The sequence below is a fragment of the Chroicocephalus ridibundus genome, chromosome 6 (assembly GCF_963924245.1).
Source record: "Chroicocephalus ridibundus chromosome 6, bChrRid1.1, whole genome shotgun sequence".
Classification (NCBI taxonomy): domain Eukaryota; kingdom Metazoa; phylum Chordata; class Aves; order Charadriiformes; family Laridae; genus Chroicocephalus; species Chroicocephalus ridibundus.
In genome coordinates this window covers 4319965-4337032 of record NC_086289.1, presented here as the reverse complement: position 1 = coordinate 4337032, position 17068 = coordinate 4319965, and the positions used below count along the sequence as shown (strand labels likewise).

Below are 17068 nucleotides of genomic sequence, written 5' to 3'. Positions count from 1 at the left end.
CTTCGGGACCTCCCCTGAAAGCTAAGGCGATTTTTGTAAAGTAACCGTAAAGCACAAAGGCATCAGGGTTTTGTTGTAGACACTGAGTGTTGGTGCAGCGGGATTTCCACTGATTTCAGTTATGAGATGTCGAAGCTCAGGACAGGGGTGATCACCCCAGTTGAGTTGTCTCTGCGTTTCTACAACAGTGAGTAGTTTTTTCAGTTCCACCACAACGATGGTGCCTCACTTCAGCCAAATGGATGCAGAGCTGATTTCAGAGTAAAGTAAAAAATAACAGAGGAACTATCCCAAGGAATTGTGGCAGGTGCATTTCACAGAATACCACTGGATACACGGAAATTACATTATTTGTACAAGTTATCCCAGTGAAGGCATTTTGCATGTAGTTCTGAAGGTCCAAAGGACCCTGCTGTACCCCTCCATCCTCAGCTAAATGCTGTCCCCAGCTGGCAAACATTGTCACCTCCAGTGCACAAGCGTGCATTGGGGCAGCTCTCCTTATTTCAGGGGTCAGTGCGGTTTCTATGAACACCTTTGAGGTCTTCTGCCCACCAAGTGCCAGCAAGGGTTGTGCATAAAAGGTGACACATGAGCCAAGTCTTACTGTACTGTTTATTGTATTTCAAAGGGACTTCAGTGATCGCATGGCGATTGCAGCCTGCAGAGTAACTTGGTGCATCTTACTTGCTTTAATAAGCTAGAACAAAAAATCCCCTTTGGCCCTGAAAGCCTTTTATGGGAGGAATCGATCGATCTGCTAATATGGAGGTTTCTGCAGTAGATAGGGGTGGACAGGTCTGCGGGGTGGGCAGGCTCCAGCTGGGTGCAGGAAGCTGACTTCAGCCTGCAGCATTGCAGGAGCCTTTCTCGGTGGTGGTGTTTGTGCCGGGTTGCTCAGTGACGGCGGTGACGGGTGCCAGCTCCCTGCTGAACTGAGGAACTGGTTTTGTGAATGCAGGGTGGGGGCGGTTGGCTTTGCAGACAAGTCGAGAAGGTCCAGAGGAGAAGCAGAAGGGCTGTGCGTGGAGCCCCTGGGGCTGGCTGCCTCCCTCTCTGGGCTCTCACCCTCCTGACCTCTGCAAGGTGTTCTTCAGTGTCGGCTGCTCCCAGGGTGAGATGCAAAGTGTGGATTAAGCTGCTGCAAAAACATTCAGTTTTACATCACCTTGCATGGAAGTCCTGAAAATTAACTCCTTTGTCTCACTTCTTTTGGATCTTTGAAGTTTAGTAAAATTTATGCAGCAGATTTCCTTCAGTATGACAAGCTTTGCGTGTTCCTCACGCCTGCATCTTTACTTATCTCCTCCACTAAAGCCCTTAATCCTCAAGCAGGACTGAATCTCAAGTGTTGAGCTCTTTCTCAGTAGCCAAACCAGGCATGACGTAGATTAGTCCGTGAAATGCAATAAATCCTAGCTGCAACATGGAATAAAATTTCTGTTGGCGCAAGTCAGGGCAGTAATGGAAAGGTGTAGGGATAAGATGGTTTTTTGAGTTGATCTCAGCTGGCATGGTTCTCCAGTATGGGGTGAGAGATTCAGCTGGACAAGTATAGCCTTTCTTTGGTGTAAAATCCAAATGCAGAGGGTCAGCCTGGTCTGCAGGTTTGCCCGCTCTATTTCTCCTTTCTACAGGACAGGTCAGGTCATGGCTGCAGACTCTTGTGTGCCAAGAGAAGCAGCTGATGTTAGGTTTTTCAGCATTGGGAAATGGGATGCTAATTATGAAGTTTCTGTGCACACCTGCATGGAGGCCCTTCACAGCCAACATCTTTCCCATCTAGGGAAGAACATGTACTTGTCTTCCCGCACAGGGTATGTGCTAATTCCACTTGCAGCTAATTGGCCTTGACATCAAACCAATAATTTCCACAATAACTATTGATTCTGCAATGCTGCGTAATATCCTTGTTCCTCCTTGTAGTGTGCAAGTTAAAGCAGAGAAAAATTACTTTGAGACTTTTCCAACTCTCTCCCCGTAAAATTGGAAACAGCTTTCAGGTGCGTCAGTGCGTCAAATTGCAGGTGGTTCTTGGCAGGGCAGGACAATTACCTACCGTGCTCTCCTTGTTATTTACAGGTCTTGATTTGTAAGCGAAGAACTCTCCATCGCTAGTGAGCGGCCGGTAGCCAGGAGTATTCGTGGCAGTGGTACCCGCTACCCCTGCTCACCTGCGGGCTCCAAAATGGTTTCAGAGGCTGGCAGTATGGCTTCATCCCCTCTCAGTGCTCATGTGAGGTTTTCTTTGTTTGATTAGGGATTTATCTCGCGGCCACGGCTGATACTGCAGCATCCCTGAGCTCCGTCATTGTGGACATAAAGGATATCCCAGGGATGGAGGATAAAAAGATGGAGGCCCGCAAGAGCTGCCGTCTCTCTCCAGCTCTGCCACTGTTCTCCCAGAGAACTGTATCAAGTTATTTCATGTTGCTGCTCTTCAGTTTCCCCACTTTATAATTATCCTCTGAGAATAATTATTCTGACTTTCTTAATAACGTGGCTTGTGATCTGTTCCTCTTATCTGATTGAAGATAACATACAGAATTTGTACAGATTTGTAGGAAATCGGCTTGCCAAGAGAAAAATCAAGACGTGATCGAGACAAAAGTTGTGACAGAGGAAAGGTCTTTTAGGCTGCCATCGTCTGCTGATGAAGGATTGAGGAAAACAGGGTGGGTCTTTATAATAACCTCCTAAATGAAGTTATAGAATTATTCTTAAGAAGAAATATTTCCACCCATAGATAAATTTGCAGCTGTCACGGCGTTAGTACATGAAGCTCATGACACATTTTTGCAAAGGAAGAGTCCCATCTTACTGCTCTGCAGCATCCCTCCACCCTCGCTTTCTTGCTCACTGCGTTACCAGCCCCAGCCAAGATGAACGGTTTTATTAGTTTGTTCACATCTCCCGGGTCCTGGTGGAGCATACCAGACGTGCGGAATGAGAACGAGCAGGCAGAGGCACTGCCTTTGTGCTGAAACAGAACCAGAGGCATTCCGATGGCCTCACAGTCCTGATAATTAAGCCTGTTTCAAGTATTAAATGGAAAGACTTACAGCCCGTATTTGCACTGTAAAAAGCTGTATTGTAATTCACGTTAATGTCATAAGCAATGTTCATTAAAATCTAGTGTCAGCAAGTTGTTTTTCATTGTAGCACGGTAGCTGGTTGCAGTCAATCCCAAGGCACAGTCTTATTCACCATTTATTGCACGCCAGAATCACAGTTTGCTCTGGCCACGTGAGGATCTTCACATGTGTTTATCAATTTCTTGACCACAATTTGGTTACTGTAATCTTTGAATTGGCTTTGTAGAGGAAGTTCAGAGTAAATACAGCAGTACTTTAGCACACGCATACTCATCTGGTGACAGCCTTAAATTTTCCCAGTACGTGCAATTGTCAAGACACAGAAATTATAGTTTTAGGATCTGGTGCTTTAGGAATGAGTGGCCTGTGAGAAGGTTTAAGTTCTCGCTGCTGTAGTATGCTCTTAGTATCCAAACATCCACTTTTCAGCATGGAATATAGCCAATTGCAATGCAAAACAGTGAATTGCATTGGAAATGTGTTATTGTTGAACTACAAGTGGTGAACTTATGAAGCAGAAGATTTTACCTTCTGACTCTAAAGAATCATCTTTTGTGTGTCTTGAGGATTTTTATCTCCTTAACTGAACTTAGCCAAGTGTTTACTTTCCAGTAAAGTTACTGTTTTATATTAGAAATACCAATGGGACTAGATGATTCTTGTAGGTCCCTTCCAACCGAACTATTCTATTCTATTCTGTTCTATTCTATTCTGTTCTATTCTATTCTGTTCTATTCTATTCTGTTCTATTCTATTCTGTTCTATTCTATTCTGTTCTATTCTATTCTGTTCTATTCTATTCTGTTCTATTCTATTCTGTTCTGTTCTGTTCTGTTCTGTTCTGTTCTGTTCTGTTCTGTTCTGTTCTGTTCTGTTCTGTTCTGTTCTGTTCTATTCTGTTCTATTCTATTCTGTTCTATTCTATTCTGTTCTATTCTATTCTGTTCTATTCTATTCTAAATGCAGATGATACCTTAGCTAAAACACACCTGAAAGGAGCAAGAGGGAATAGAAAGCTTGGCTACGTTGTGGCTAATGTGTAAATTTAATTATCTTCAATCTAAAAGAGAAATGGGAGGGTTTTTTTGTTTTGGTTTTTTTTTTTAGATTAGCAGGTTAATTTATTTGTTGGTACTAGAATAAACCTCGAGGAAGCAGAGTGTGTTCCAAACATAGCCGTGGTGGGTGCTGTGTGTGTGCTCATCTGCTGTTCTGAAAAAATTAGTCTGAATATCAGAAAAGAGATCAGCCTGTGATGGGGAGTAGGGGCAAGGAGAAACAAGGGAGGAGTGTGTCAGGTCAGCGAGGAAATGCAGTGTGACCCAGCAGTCTTGCCAGGTCTGCTCTCTACCTGTCTGACAACCGGCTTTTCCTTAGCAGCCCTGCTGTCATCAGTTGTCACATCTCAGGCGCTTTGGAAAGGAAGCAATTTGCATTTTGCAAATCAAGATGGCAGTGACCGCATCAGCCTGTGCTGCAGTTTTGCTTCCCCTCTTGCTTCACGTCCACACACCAATGCAGGAGCAGAGACAGCTGCTGGAGAGGTTTCCATTTCTCCTCCCCTGAAGTTGATAAGTAAAGGGCTGAAAGAGGAGGGAGGTGGGACGAGTGCCAGCTACTGCAAGAAGCAGTGGGACCTGGGAGGGCACGTGGCTCAGGTGGGCTTGATATGTGGACTAAACCACTTCCAGACCCTCTCTGAAAAAGCATCCAAAGCTAATGGCCGTTTTGTTTTTTGTCTCTTTTGCCCTGGTGTCTCGGTGTCTTGGTAGCAGATGCCAGCCTGGGCTGGCAGCCTTCCTCCACCAGACGTGGCCATGCGCATCAGTGTGAGTGACACCAGAGCCCTTGGCGGCTGCTTGTCCCATGCGTTTGTGTGTCTCTCCTCCCCGCAGATACATCATTTATGATCTGAGATGGTGGTGGCTGGACTGCCTGAGAGGAAGCAGCTCAGGGGCTTTCCAGGGTTTCTCCGGCATGTGCTCACCTCCTGCACAGCACCCGCTGTCACTGCACGCACCCGAATTGCCTGTCCGAGGGGACGGGGGGCTCCTGGTCGGGCAGGGCCACCTCTGGCTCCTGCTAGACCCCCAGCCTCCCCCCCTGCTACGAGCCCGAGCAGTCTACAAGGTGAGATGGGGAGCAGGTCCTTGCTTATTTTTATCTTTAGGGGGCTTTTCTCAGCGCCAGCATAAGGCTGCAGTAGGAGAATTCCAGAGCGAAGCTGTCCTGGGTGCCGGCCGAGCGCGGTGGTGTTTCTCAACACTTGTCACTTGCAGAATGCCGAGCTGCATTAGCTTGTTCAACATTTGACAGCAATGATGAATACCATACCAATCGCTAACTACTTTATTTCCGTAAAAATGCTAATGAGCGTGTTGAAATGTGTTGCAGAAGTGGCAGAGCTGGGACAGCTGCACCATTGTGGTTTCACTAGAGGTTTTCTTTTTTTAAAACGCAGGTTCCTCTTCTCTGCCTATTTTTTTTCCCCCCGTAGTTAAATGTCATCCCAGCTCGGTTGGTGCGTGGAGTGCCCTCAGCGAGCAGCATGGGGAGTGTGGCAGAAGGGGCGACTGCTCTGATTGATGAAACCAAAGCGTTGTTTCCAAAGGGAGAGAGAAGCAAACACGAGAGAGGCAGGCCAAGTCAGCCGCTGATGTAACTCCCTCGGAGCAAATGGTTCAGTATCTGAAATTTAATCTTCTGGCCTGGGCTCTTGCTCACGCTCTAAACATGCTCAGGAGCGGCGGTGCTGGAGCAGTACCTTGTGCTGGCACCCTGCAAGCACAAAACAGCCGAGTATTCATGCTTTGATGCTGTGCTGTGTGGCCCACGGATGCTGGAGGGCCACCGACACGCTTATCTAGTAACATTCATTTTTTCCTTCTAAACCCAGAGTGGCTGGTTAGTTCCCAGTGCGTTTTCTGCTCTTGAGGGGCCCTGGGTTTGTATGGCCGAATGGTTGGGGAAGCGGCCGTGCAGTTGTCGGGGAGCTGGGTGCTCAGAGGTGTTATGAGCTCAGAGGACCACTAGCCATCACCACTGGTCCCAGAGCCACGCTGGAGGCCCTGCTGCAGGCGTGTGGCTTCTCCAGCAGCCACAGAGGTGATGGAGATGGGTGGTTGTTGAGGTGCATAAGAGCGTGGCTGCCAGCCTGCTCAGGCCAAGGGAGTCACCGTGAGAGATGTGGACTTTTCCTGTTATGAGGAAAGGCTGCGAGACCTGAGTCTGTTCAGCCTGGAGAAGACTGAGAGGGGATCTCATCAATGCTCATCAATATCTAAAGGGCGGGGGGCAAGGGGCTGGGGCCAGACTTTTCTCAGTGGTGCCCAGCAACAGGACAAGGGGCAACAGGCACAAACTGGAACACGGGAAGTTCCATCTCAACGTGAGGAAAAACTTCTTTACTTTGAGGGTGCCAGAGCCCTGGAACAGGCTGCCCAGAGAGGTTGTGGAGTCTCCTTGTCTGGAGATACACAAAACCCACCTGTACGCATTCCTGTCCAGCCTGCTCTGGGTGACCCTGCTCTGGCAGGGGGTTGGACTAGATGATCTCCACAGGTCTCTTCCGATCCCTGCCATTCTGTGGTTCTGTGACTGCTGCCCCTCCGGCTGCTTCTGCTGGGCATGGGCTGGTGGCTGGTTTTCATCCCCTTCAGGAGGCATGATGTGACTCGCCCAGTGTTGAAAACAAAGCACCCAGCAGTGCCAGCTTCAGGTCTTCTGCAAGCGTTGGGAAACTCTGATGGGTCCATACGTGACTGTGGCAGGAGTAAGGGCATAATGTGAGAAAAGGGGTTGGGGTGAGGAGCTGCATTCCCCGGGCAGTGCGCTTTGCTGGGGATGAAGACAGCTTGCAGCTGGGACGTGACTCATGTTTACGCTTTGCTCTGAAACCCTGACAATTCTTACTTGTTTGTGGTTTTCAGTCATTGTCAACAGCGTATACGGTTACACCTCAGCCCTGTGCACTCGCAGGTTGCCGAAAGATGAGCCCATTCAGTGTGTGGGGCTGGTGTTGTTGCAGGGGGTCTGAGTCCTGTGTCAGGTCTTCAAACTCAAGCCATAAAAACGCTGATGGGCCTCGGGGCGATGGGGAGCAGGGCTGGGGAGCCCTGGCTGCAGCTGCTGCACACACCATCGCTCTTCCCATTGACCTGCAGCTCGACACAGAAGCTTTTACCTTCTCTTCTTAACTCCGCTCTCAGTCTAAAATGGGCCCACATAATCAGCTGGGTCTAACACTCTGCTAAATGCTGCTCCTGGTCCATAGGACCGTTCCCTGTGGGAGTGTAATTTCTGTGGCACCTTTGGGGACTGAGTGCAGTCATTTTGGAGGGTGATCTTGGTCATGCTGCGTGCATGTTGCTTATGCCAGCAGGTGCTTTCATTTCACAGCTCCAGTTGCTTTTCCGTTCCCAGTCCCAGGTGTACAGGGAGGAGAGGGTGCCAGGTTTGCCCTTCCAGCTTCCACTCGCTCCCAACCCCTTGTACCTGCTGTCAGTCTGCACGTGGGCAGAGTTGTGGAGTCTGTCCCTCGGTGGGAAGCTTGGCCGTGCAGAGCACGTCGCTGTGGTGCTGCAGACGGTGGCTGTGTTCCTGCAGAAGGAAGGGCTGTGAGTCATCCTGCCACGATTCTGACAGCAGCAAACACCCGAGCTGGTCCCTGCGTTGCCTTTGCAGAGAGAGATGGGCACCTGTAGGTCCTGAACCAAGTCAGGCAGATCATGTGCCAGCAGCGTCTCTTGCTTTGCATTGCCCTAAGGACGGTGGGCTGGGGCATGGGGGCTGGATGTGCTCCGGGGAACCTCCTCTGCCGCCTGTCCAGGCTGGGCTTGGTGGGGACCAGCTTTAGCCGCAGCAACACATTGCTTGCTTAAATGACCAAAGCACAACCTGGGCATTGGCCGATCAGTGTGTTGCAAGTAGGGAAATTAATGCAAAGAGTTATTTCGCCACTAACGAGAATCTCATAGAACCATCTTGGAAGGGACCTTGAAGTTCCTTCAAGGAAGGAACCAGCCATCCTTCCTGATGGTTGGAACCATCTAGTTCCAACCTCCCTGCCCTGGGCAGGGACACCTCCCACCAGCCCAGGTTGCTCCAAGCCCCGTCCAACCTGGCCTTGAACCCCTCCAGGGATGGGGCAGCCACAGCTTCTCTGGGCAACCTGGGCCAGGGGCTCACCACGCTCTAGCTTACAGGGCCCTTCTTCCCCATCCCCTGAGATGCTGCCAGTTCCCAGTTTGTACTGGAGGGGACGTGTTTCTCACTGTACAAATTTCCAGAGGGCTACATGGAGTGGGACACAGCCAGCAGCGCTCTGCGGTGCCAGATCGAATTCAGACCCTGGTTTTGGATTTACAGTTTGTGGAGGGTGGGAGGGAGCTTGACGTTGTTTTCATCTTGGCGTGAGCGGCCGGAGCTCCATGCCGAGCAAAGCAGCTGCCGCCTGCTTTAAAAGGGGCTCCTGTGCTGCAGCGCCCCTTCACCTGCCACAAAGCCGAGCTTTGTTTGAACCCCAGCGGGCATTTGCGGCTGAATAACGTGAACTGTTCAGCTTGGCTGTTGGCTGCACGACACTGAAATCAGGCCTAAAAATAGGAGGATGTCTGACCCTGAACTGAAGGATTTTCACTCGTAACCCAGCCTGGCGCCCGCCCAGGGTGACATCATCTGGAGGGGAAGTTGGAAAAGCTTCCAAATTCGTTGCTTCCCGCGCAGGAGTGCTAAATGCGTGTGTCAACGGGTAATCAGGCGGCACGTTCGCTGTGGCCGTGAACTGGGGGAAGGAGGGAGCAGGAAAGAAAAGACCTGAAGAGGTAGGAACAGGATCAGAGCTGCATGTCGGAAAAGGGTTTTGGGAGCATTGTCTCTGTATAACTCGAGGGGAGGAGCAAAAAAAGTCCCATTCAGGCAGAGGTTGTCCCATAAATATCTTGGTTTTGCTTCCTTTTGGGTGTGCGAAAAGGTATTGAGCTACAGTCAAGGTTCTGACCATCAGCCCACCCGGTGATACCTGGTGATATTAGTCATGGTTGTGGTTTGAGTCTGCGTGATTTAGACTTGCAAGTGCGTGGATAACTGCTCACGGCGGCCATGGAGGCGTCCGAGATGGCCAGGTACTGAATCACCTCCCTTGGTTTCATCTCTCTGGTATTTGAAAGCAGCTTTGCCTGGGCTAACCTGCAGGGGTTTGATTCAAATCTGTGCTCAAGTAGCACGGGTGACCTTGCTATTGTTGTTCTAAATCCAAATTGCTTGAACCCAGTTCCTCATATTTCTGTGCTAAGCTTCTTTGTCTTCTTTAGATATGACAGTGTGTAAAAAATGCGGTAGCGGTTTTCCTCTGAAACTTGACGTCTTTTTCCCTCTGGATGCTGCCAGGCGCCTCCTGTGCTCATCCTCTAACGAGGACACCTTCACCTCGGTGTTGATGAGTGCACGCTGGAGTTCATAGCTCTTTTCAGATGGTGAGAGCGAAGTGTAAGATGTAGACAGGGTGTCTCCATTATCTATTTTCCTTCTGCCTTTTAAATTCTCATTACGTATTTATAATGCTGTTATAGCAAAGATGCCTAAAGCACAACCGTGGGCATTGTTTGGTCTCTGGGTCCCAAATGAAGCTGAAAAAACTGCTGTTGTTGTGTAAACACTGTGTCAAGAGCTGATTTCATGCATACTGCCGAGCATTTTTAACCAATAATAATGAAAAGAAGGGAAGAATTTTACCATATCAGTGTCTAACATAATATGAAACCAATCGATTTGGTTAGAGACTGAGAAAAGCGTTCAGGCATGCCAGCACTTCTTCGGGTTTTCATGCTCTTAGATCATCACAGCAGTGAAGCTCTTCCTACAGACAAGCTGGTTTATAGACATCTGCCGCAGCACCAGGCGCAGACGAGCTGCTTTTCACTGCATCAGCCTTTGGGTAGGAATTGCCTAACTAAGCATGAGGATATTCAAACTGGAAGAGGGGAGATTTAGATTAGATCTCAGGAAGAAATTGTTTGCTGTGAGGGTGGTGAGCCCCTGGCCCAGGTTGCCCAGAGAAGCTGTGGCTGCCCCATCCCTGGAGGGGTTCAAGGTCAGGTTGGCCGGGGCTTGGAGCAACCTGGGCTGGTGGGAGGTGTCCCTGCCCAGGGCAGGGGGTGGAACTGGATGATCTTCAAGGTCCCTTCCAACGCAAACAGTTCTATGATTCTATGATATTTCTGGTTGTCTGCTGGGAAATGACCAGGCTGCGGTTGCAAAGGTATTTCATTGGCATCAACTGAGCCCATGGAAGGCAGATGACAGCCCAGGTAGGGTCAGGAACTGACTTCCCGTACTAGGGTTAAGTATGTGCCCCAGAGAAGGGCTTCGGCAGTTTTGACATGTCTTATCCAGTTTTTAGGCAAAAGCTTGAAGCTTCTCTGACAGGGAGACAAATCTCTATTTGCAGCTAGACTGTGAAACTTTTTAGCTTTTGATCCCTGATACTTTTCGTTAAGTACTTTTTATTAAGTACAACTTGACTGGCGTAACCGTGTGAAAGGCAGGCACCTAAACCGAAGCACCTGGAATAAATCTCGTGTACACCAGTCCCGCTGTCGGTCAGCTGCTCCGTCGCAGACCCGTCGTTTCACAGGACGTTAGTGGAGCTGACATAAACGAAAGCGGGGCGCACGCTAGAAAAGCTGCCTTTTATTCTTGCAGGCGGAGCTTTTTATTTTTTCTTGCTAGCTGAAATGCTCTAGCAAACACTCGACTTCCTTGTCATCTTTAAACTATGTAGAGAGGTGGGGAGTTGGCTTTTACCGAGGCAAGTGGACTTTTGCTTTGAAAAGTCCTTTCCTGCAGTTTTTGGCATGACTGACCACCCTGCTCTCAACAGTCTTCATGATACAGTAGTTTTATACAAAGCTGTATTTTATGCACACAAGCTTTTAAAGCTGCGTCTCTCTGAAAACGCATCCCTAGATAGTCACCCTGTGGTTTCGCAGGCAGAGTTGGAGATGGATGCAGGGGACTTACCCGGGAAGAGGGAGCGGGCTCAGGGGCTGTGAGACGGTGGCCAGAGGCGCTGGCGGACACATGGTGATGACCGGCAGTGCTGCACATAGCACAAGCTGTCAGATAACGTCCAGATAAAAATACTGCATGTTAAAACACCGTTACAGCAGGAATTCAACCATATTGTGCATTCGCTCTGAGGAGCAGTCCTTACTGAAACGCTACGTCCCCTTCCTCACGCCGAATCCTCATCTCCCCATTGCACAGAGCAGACACGGTCTCAAATGTGCCAGGACTTACTTTTCCCAGAGCAACTTTTTCCCCTCGCCACTCACTGATTTCCCTGTGAATTTTTCTACTGTGTCTTTCTGGCAGTTAAATACAAGCATTAACGCATTTATTTCCAGAGCGGAGCTTTGAGATCCTGCCTTAATTGTGCATGAAGAGGCACAGAGGTTAAAACTAATGCTGGCCACAGTGGAAAATTGCTCACGTGCTTAGTTTGAAAGTGCTTGAGCATTACATGTAAACATGTGTTGGAAACACCGCCGTGGGGACATCCGTGCGGGACATCTGCTGCAGATGGGCTCCCAGTTGGCCCCGGGCAGGCGCTGGGAAAATCACAGTGCCCAGAGGAAAGCCTGGGCATCACAGAGGAACGGCACGGCTGGGCAGAGGGAGAATACGCTCCACCACAGAGCAGCACTGACCTTCTTCATCACAAAAGCATCCCAGGCACTGGAGGTGCTGGGCTCCTTTGGGCTGGGCTCACGCAGGCTCTGCTGAAGTTGCCCTTCCCTCTGTCCTGGCTCCCCTTAGTGGAACAAAAGGACAGTGTCTAGTTTTGGAAAGGACTGTGTCCAGTTTTGAGCCCCTCACCACAAGGACACTGAGGTGCTGGAGCAACTCCAGAGAAGGGCAACGGAGCTGGCGAGGGGTCTGGAGCACAAGTCCTGTGAGGAGCGGCTGAGGGAGCTGGGGGTGTTCAGCCTGGAGAAAAGGGGGCTGAGGGGAGACCTTCTCGCTCTCTACAGCTCCCTGAAAGGAGGGGGCAGCCAGGGGGGGTCGGTCTCGTCTCCCAAGGAACAGGCGACAAGACAAGGAAACGGCCTCAAGTTGCGCCAGGGGAGGTTTAGGATGGATGTTAGGAAAAATTTCTTCACTGAAAGGGTTATCAAGCATTGGAACAGGCTGCCCGGGGAAGTGGTGGACTCACCATCCCTGATGGCATTTAAAAGACGGGTAGACACAGTGCTTAGAGATATAGTTCATTGTCAGCGTGAGGCTGATGGTTGGACTCGATAATCTGAAAGGTCCCTTCCAACCTAGGCAATTCTGTGATTCTATGATTCTATGACAGGTTTTGGCTGAGGAGGTCTCTGAGGCCAACTCCTGTTCGTACAAAGCGAGTACAAAGACCTCAGTTGAAAGAAAAAAAAAAAACAACACAAAACCCAAACCTGTCTGCATTTAAATCAGCCTAATTAAAGTGGCATTTCCCAGGAGCTGGCAGGCTGTGTTGCCTGCCCAAAGTGATTTGTGCAATTACCGTCTTTTGTGTTTGTCTGGTGGGGTTTTTTCTTACCGCACTCGTTTATGGGACGTCGCTCAGGGAAGATCACCTATGTGCAATAACGTTATTTTAAGTTTAGAAGTGGAGGGGGCCGGGTTCTTAGCGGCTGTAAGGAGTGGAGTAAATCGGCGGAGCTCTGCTGATTTACACCTGCTGGTGCTTTGGCCCGCTGCGTGCCTGGAAATAGCTTAGCAAGTGTGAAAGAAAAAAAATGGTTTCTCCGTCCATCTGGAACACATTGAATACATCAGGGGAAGGAGGGGCACTTGTGAGAGCGAACGCTTCATTTATCAGTGTACGAGCTATTGAAAAGACTGGATGTAGCTGGGATAATTATAACCCAAGATTAGTCTTCTTGGAATGGAAAAGTAATGACAATCCTCATTTTACCAAATCCTCTGAAATTTACTACCTATTTATTTAACACCTCAGACCCTTTCCTGCGGCAGAGGATCGGTTAGATTTATGGAGATTTAGTAATCTAAACAGTTAGGAGTTCATCTGCGCGGCCCGTGGGCTGCTCTGGTTATTTTCACTGTCACCACTCGGAGGCCATGGGAACCGGGAATGCAGACGGGAGCGCAGGGAGGCTCCGGCCGAAAATCAGCCGGAGTCAGTCCAAAGGCTCTTCTTCCATTTGCTTTGCAGGCGAGAAGTACCTGGCCTTTGTAGGCAGCTTTAGCTGTCAGTGCTTTTGGGAAAAGAACAAAGCTCCTTCCGTGCCTTCTGTAAGAACTGCCTATTTTTAATTTTTCCAGCATATCTGTGGGGTTTTTTCAGCATGTAAGCAGAGGCAGTATATATTCAGGTTATAGCAGCAAGTGCGTGTTTGAATTGGAAAGCTGATGGCAGTTTCCCTATGACAGACCACGGTTATCAGCTCTCCGTCCTGAAGTCTTACCGAAACCGAAAACTTCTGCTAAAAGCTGAAATAGCAGCAGAGGAAGGAAAATCCCTTTGGGACAATAGAGGGTTTGTTAAAAAAAAGAAGAGGTTATGCAGAACCCATAAAAACGAAGGCAGGCAAAGGAGCAGAGCTGTGGGCCTGGAAGCCCTTTTGCTGCCATCAGTTGATATTAGGAGAAAATGCCTGGGCTGGGGTTTAATAATTGTTGCTGGTCTTTTTTGAAGCAAGTTCATAAATGCTGGGCCTGTCTGCATTTGTGGGTTTATGAGCTGTGCTGCCTTTTGGCTGAATGTTTACTCTTTTCTTACCACGAAAGTAACTGTCCTTTCCAATCCCGCATACTTTGCAGGAGTTGAAACACATAGCCTTAATTTCCCGTTCAACTCTAAAGCACTGTGGGATTTTAGAGTTGTTATAAGCGCACACAAAACCTGAACAATAAACCTTGAAAGAAGAATATGTCGATCCAAAGAAGACAGAAGGAAAATTTCCTTTGACTCCTTCCGACTCAGGGTTTCAGTCCAAGGGGTTCGGTAGCACTGTCAGCCTTTGTGCTTCAAGACACAAGCCAAATTCTCAATAATAAAATTTAAAAGGTAGTTTTCCTTCAGGGCACAAATTCTAATATAAAATCTCCTCCATTTTCCTAAACCACCGTCAGAAGCTGGCCCCTGTTGGAAGTGGAATTCACAATGGGATCGGGCTGCCTGTCATGACTGGCGTGGTGGCTCTCGCCTGCTGCGTCTTCCTAGAGGAAGACGCAGGAGGACAGCGTTGTCACCGGCACTGCTGTGTTGTCACCGGGAAGGCCACAAGCTCCAGATGGGTCGGGTAATTGGGAATGCAGGAGGGGAAGAGGGGATTGAACGCGTGTTTGGGGGTGTATCAGGAAGCCTGGGTGACCTGGTTGGCCCCGTGCTCCCAGCTCCCATGCTGCCGTCCCTGCCTGCCCATCGCCTTGGTGGCTGACTCACTTTTTTGCATATGCCCAAGTCCTGAAGAGGTCGGGTAAAGTGTCAAACGATGCAGGGTTGATGGTTTATTAGGGAATGTCAGTGCTTTTTGGCCGGCGCCAAGTGAAGGAAGGAATCTTCGCATGTTCTTAGGAAAACGGTGGGATAGCAACACAAAATGTACACCCCGCCACGTGTCCTGAAGAGAGAGAGTACCCTTAGTGCCAGCTCCACTCCACATTCAACCCTTTTGTAGGCAGCTCCTTGAACCTGAGAGCCGACAGCCGCTCCAGGTGTTAGGAAATCAGAGTGGCTTCCTGAGGTCTTTGTATCTTGCTGGTTTCCTGCTGCAGCATGGGCAAAAATTAGAGAAGCTGGGTATCTGGCAGCGAGAGGCAGGTTTAGGAGTGGCTTCTGGCTTGTGCTGCCAACTGCAGCAGCTCCAGTGCAGCTGTGGACGAGGGAGCCATCCATATGTGGCAGCCTCGTCAGGCTGGAGAGTCGCATGTGGGTCTGGTCCCTCTCTGGCTGAAGCCAGTGGGAGCTTTTCCCATCACTCCCGAAGAGCTGAAAAAGGTCTCGCAACTCCCCCATGTATTGCTTTCATCCTGTTTTTTTATTACTTTTGAAAGATTGCACACCCCAGTTACAAGAGGAAGAAAGAGACAAACTTGAAATACCAACCTGGGATCGCTTTCAGTGACAAGAAAAGCTGCGTCAGTATTCTCTGCACCGCGTCGCAGGAGAGTGTCACCACGTCGCGTAAACACAGGGTTTCTCCGAAGTTGCTCTGTGAGGTTCTGTGAAAGTTTTGGGAAGCGTGTTACAGGAGACGTTAAAAAGGATGGTCGCAGAGTGGGGGATGAAGTAACCTCCGTGCCTTCCGTCAGTGCCTTGGACCCTCCGTTCCAGCTGCAGTGTACATTATTTAGCTTAAAATTGCTTCTTCTGGCACCCTCCTCCCACACACTTGTGTACTAATATGGCCATTCTCAAGGGCTTTGTCCCTGCCAAAGCCAAAAGAAAAAGACAATTAAGAGGAAGCAGTGGAGTTTGCCATATAAACGTTTAAAACTTACCCACGCTGAATAATAATGCAGAGCGCCGTTTCATCCAGACAGATGCTTCCTGGATCAAAAGGAGCAACTGGATCTGATGGGAATGGATAAACAGCTTTGCTGCTCCTGGTTCCTGCAGCTCAGCTCCCTGGTGTGGTCCCAGTGCCCGTCCCCGCCTGGCCGTGGGTCACTGCGCTGTCGTGCGGGCTCAAGTCAGAGGCTTCGTGAGCAGCCCAAATCCTGGTTGTTGAGGGGTCTAGATGGAGATCTCTGGCCCGGCCCCAGCCTGGGTGCTCCTCCTGCCAGGTTTGGTGAGGGTACGCACAAGCATGTCACGAGTGCCACCAGCTCCAGCTGCCTCCTGACACTGGCGTGCTCCTGGCTGCCCGCTCTTCAGCAGTGCCCAACATCGTACACCCATGTCCTGGGGGCAGAAATCATCTCTGGGCAAACCAGGGCAATCAAAATCTTCCCTCAGTCCCCTGTCTGATGTTGGCATCGCTCCCACCCATGCGCTTCTTCTGCCCGCCTTCCCAGATCGTCTGCTGCACAGGTTGAAGTTGCTGAGCAGGGACTTCCCTGCTGCTGCACAGTCCCTGTCGGATGGTGGGGGGACATCTCACATCTTCCCAGGAAAAGCCTGAGCAGGATGCTGCAACCCCGTGGTGCCTCCGTAACAAGCTGTACTGCCCCCCTGACTTTGTTACAAGCTTGAGGGAAAGGTGTAGGGAGAGGTCTGGGGGAAAAGCACACCAAACCGTCACTGGGTTCCGCAGATGGAATCATGGAATCATAGAATTGCCCAGGTTGGAAGGGACCTTTCAGATCATCAAGTCCAGCCATCGACTTAACGCTGACAAACAACATCACTAAACCATGTCTCTAAGCACTGCGTCTACCCGTCTTTTAAATACTTCCAGGGCTGACAATTCCACCACTTCCCATGGAGCGAGAACTGGGGCTGAAAACGGAGTGCCGGACCAGCCCAGCCTGTGCTCCAGGGCCCCGCAACGCTCCCAGCAAAACCCACACACATGGCCAGGTGGGTTTTATCCAAGAGAGCAGTGCTCAAGGAAAAATGTATGGAAAAGCTGCGGTGCTTCTTCCAGCTCACGTGCGCCCGCGTTTTCTGAATGGAAAAGTCCATGGTCTTGTGAGAGTGTCTGGAGAGAAACCCCATCTCTCAGCCTGACAGGCGGCGTTGACGGGACCAGCCATTAAAATGGCAGGAGGTGGCAAGAAACGAAATGCAACCGAGAACGTTACTGTCTTGGTAAAGCATTTCTGTATCGGATGTGAGGGCTGCGATACGGTGTTTGGCTGGGACCGGATCGAGCGCAAGCTGCATCCCTGTTCAGTGCTGTCTCGGCCGGTTAGCAAACTAACTTGGTCCCAGGTGGCCGTCATCTGGAAAGCGGCTGATTGCCAAGCAAATCCAGGAGCTGCTATCTTTATAGGAAACTCCTAGAAGATTGACTGGGCAG

The 17068-nt window shown here is 49.8% G+C and overlaps 1 protein-coding gene across 4 annotated transcripts in view; it reads left to right on the top strand.

The window, feature by feature from the left end:
* LHPP (phospholysine phosphohistidine inorganic pyrophosphate phosphatase) overlaps positions 1–17068 on the top strand; it is a 95368-nt gene that overhangs the window by 30756 nt on the left and 47544 nt on the right. The window contains exon 7 of one of the 4 annotated variants that reach the window (XM_063338400.1): positions 2261–2997. The exons of the other annotated variants lie outside the window; for them this stretch is intronic. Within the exon in view, the coding sequence (XP_063194470.1) occupies positions 2261–2285 (25 nt within the window). The 3' untranslated portion in view covers positions 2286–2997. Of the gene's footprint in view, positions 1–2260; positions 2998–17068 lie in introns of those variants that run through there. 4 annotated transcript variants of the gene reach the window in all.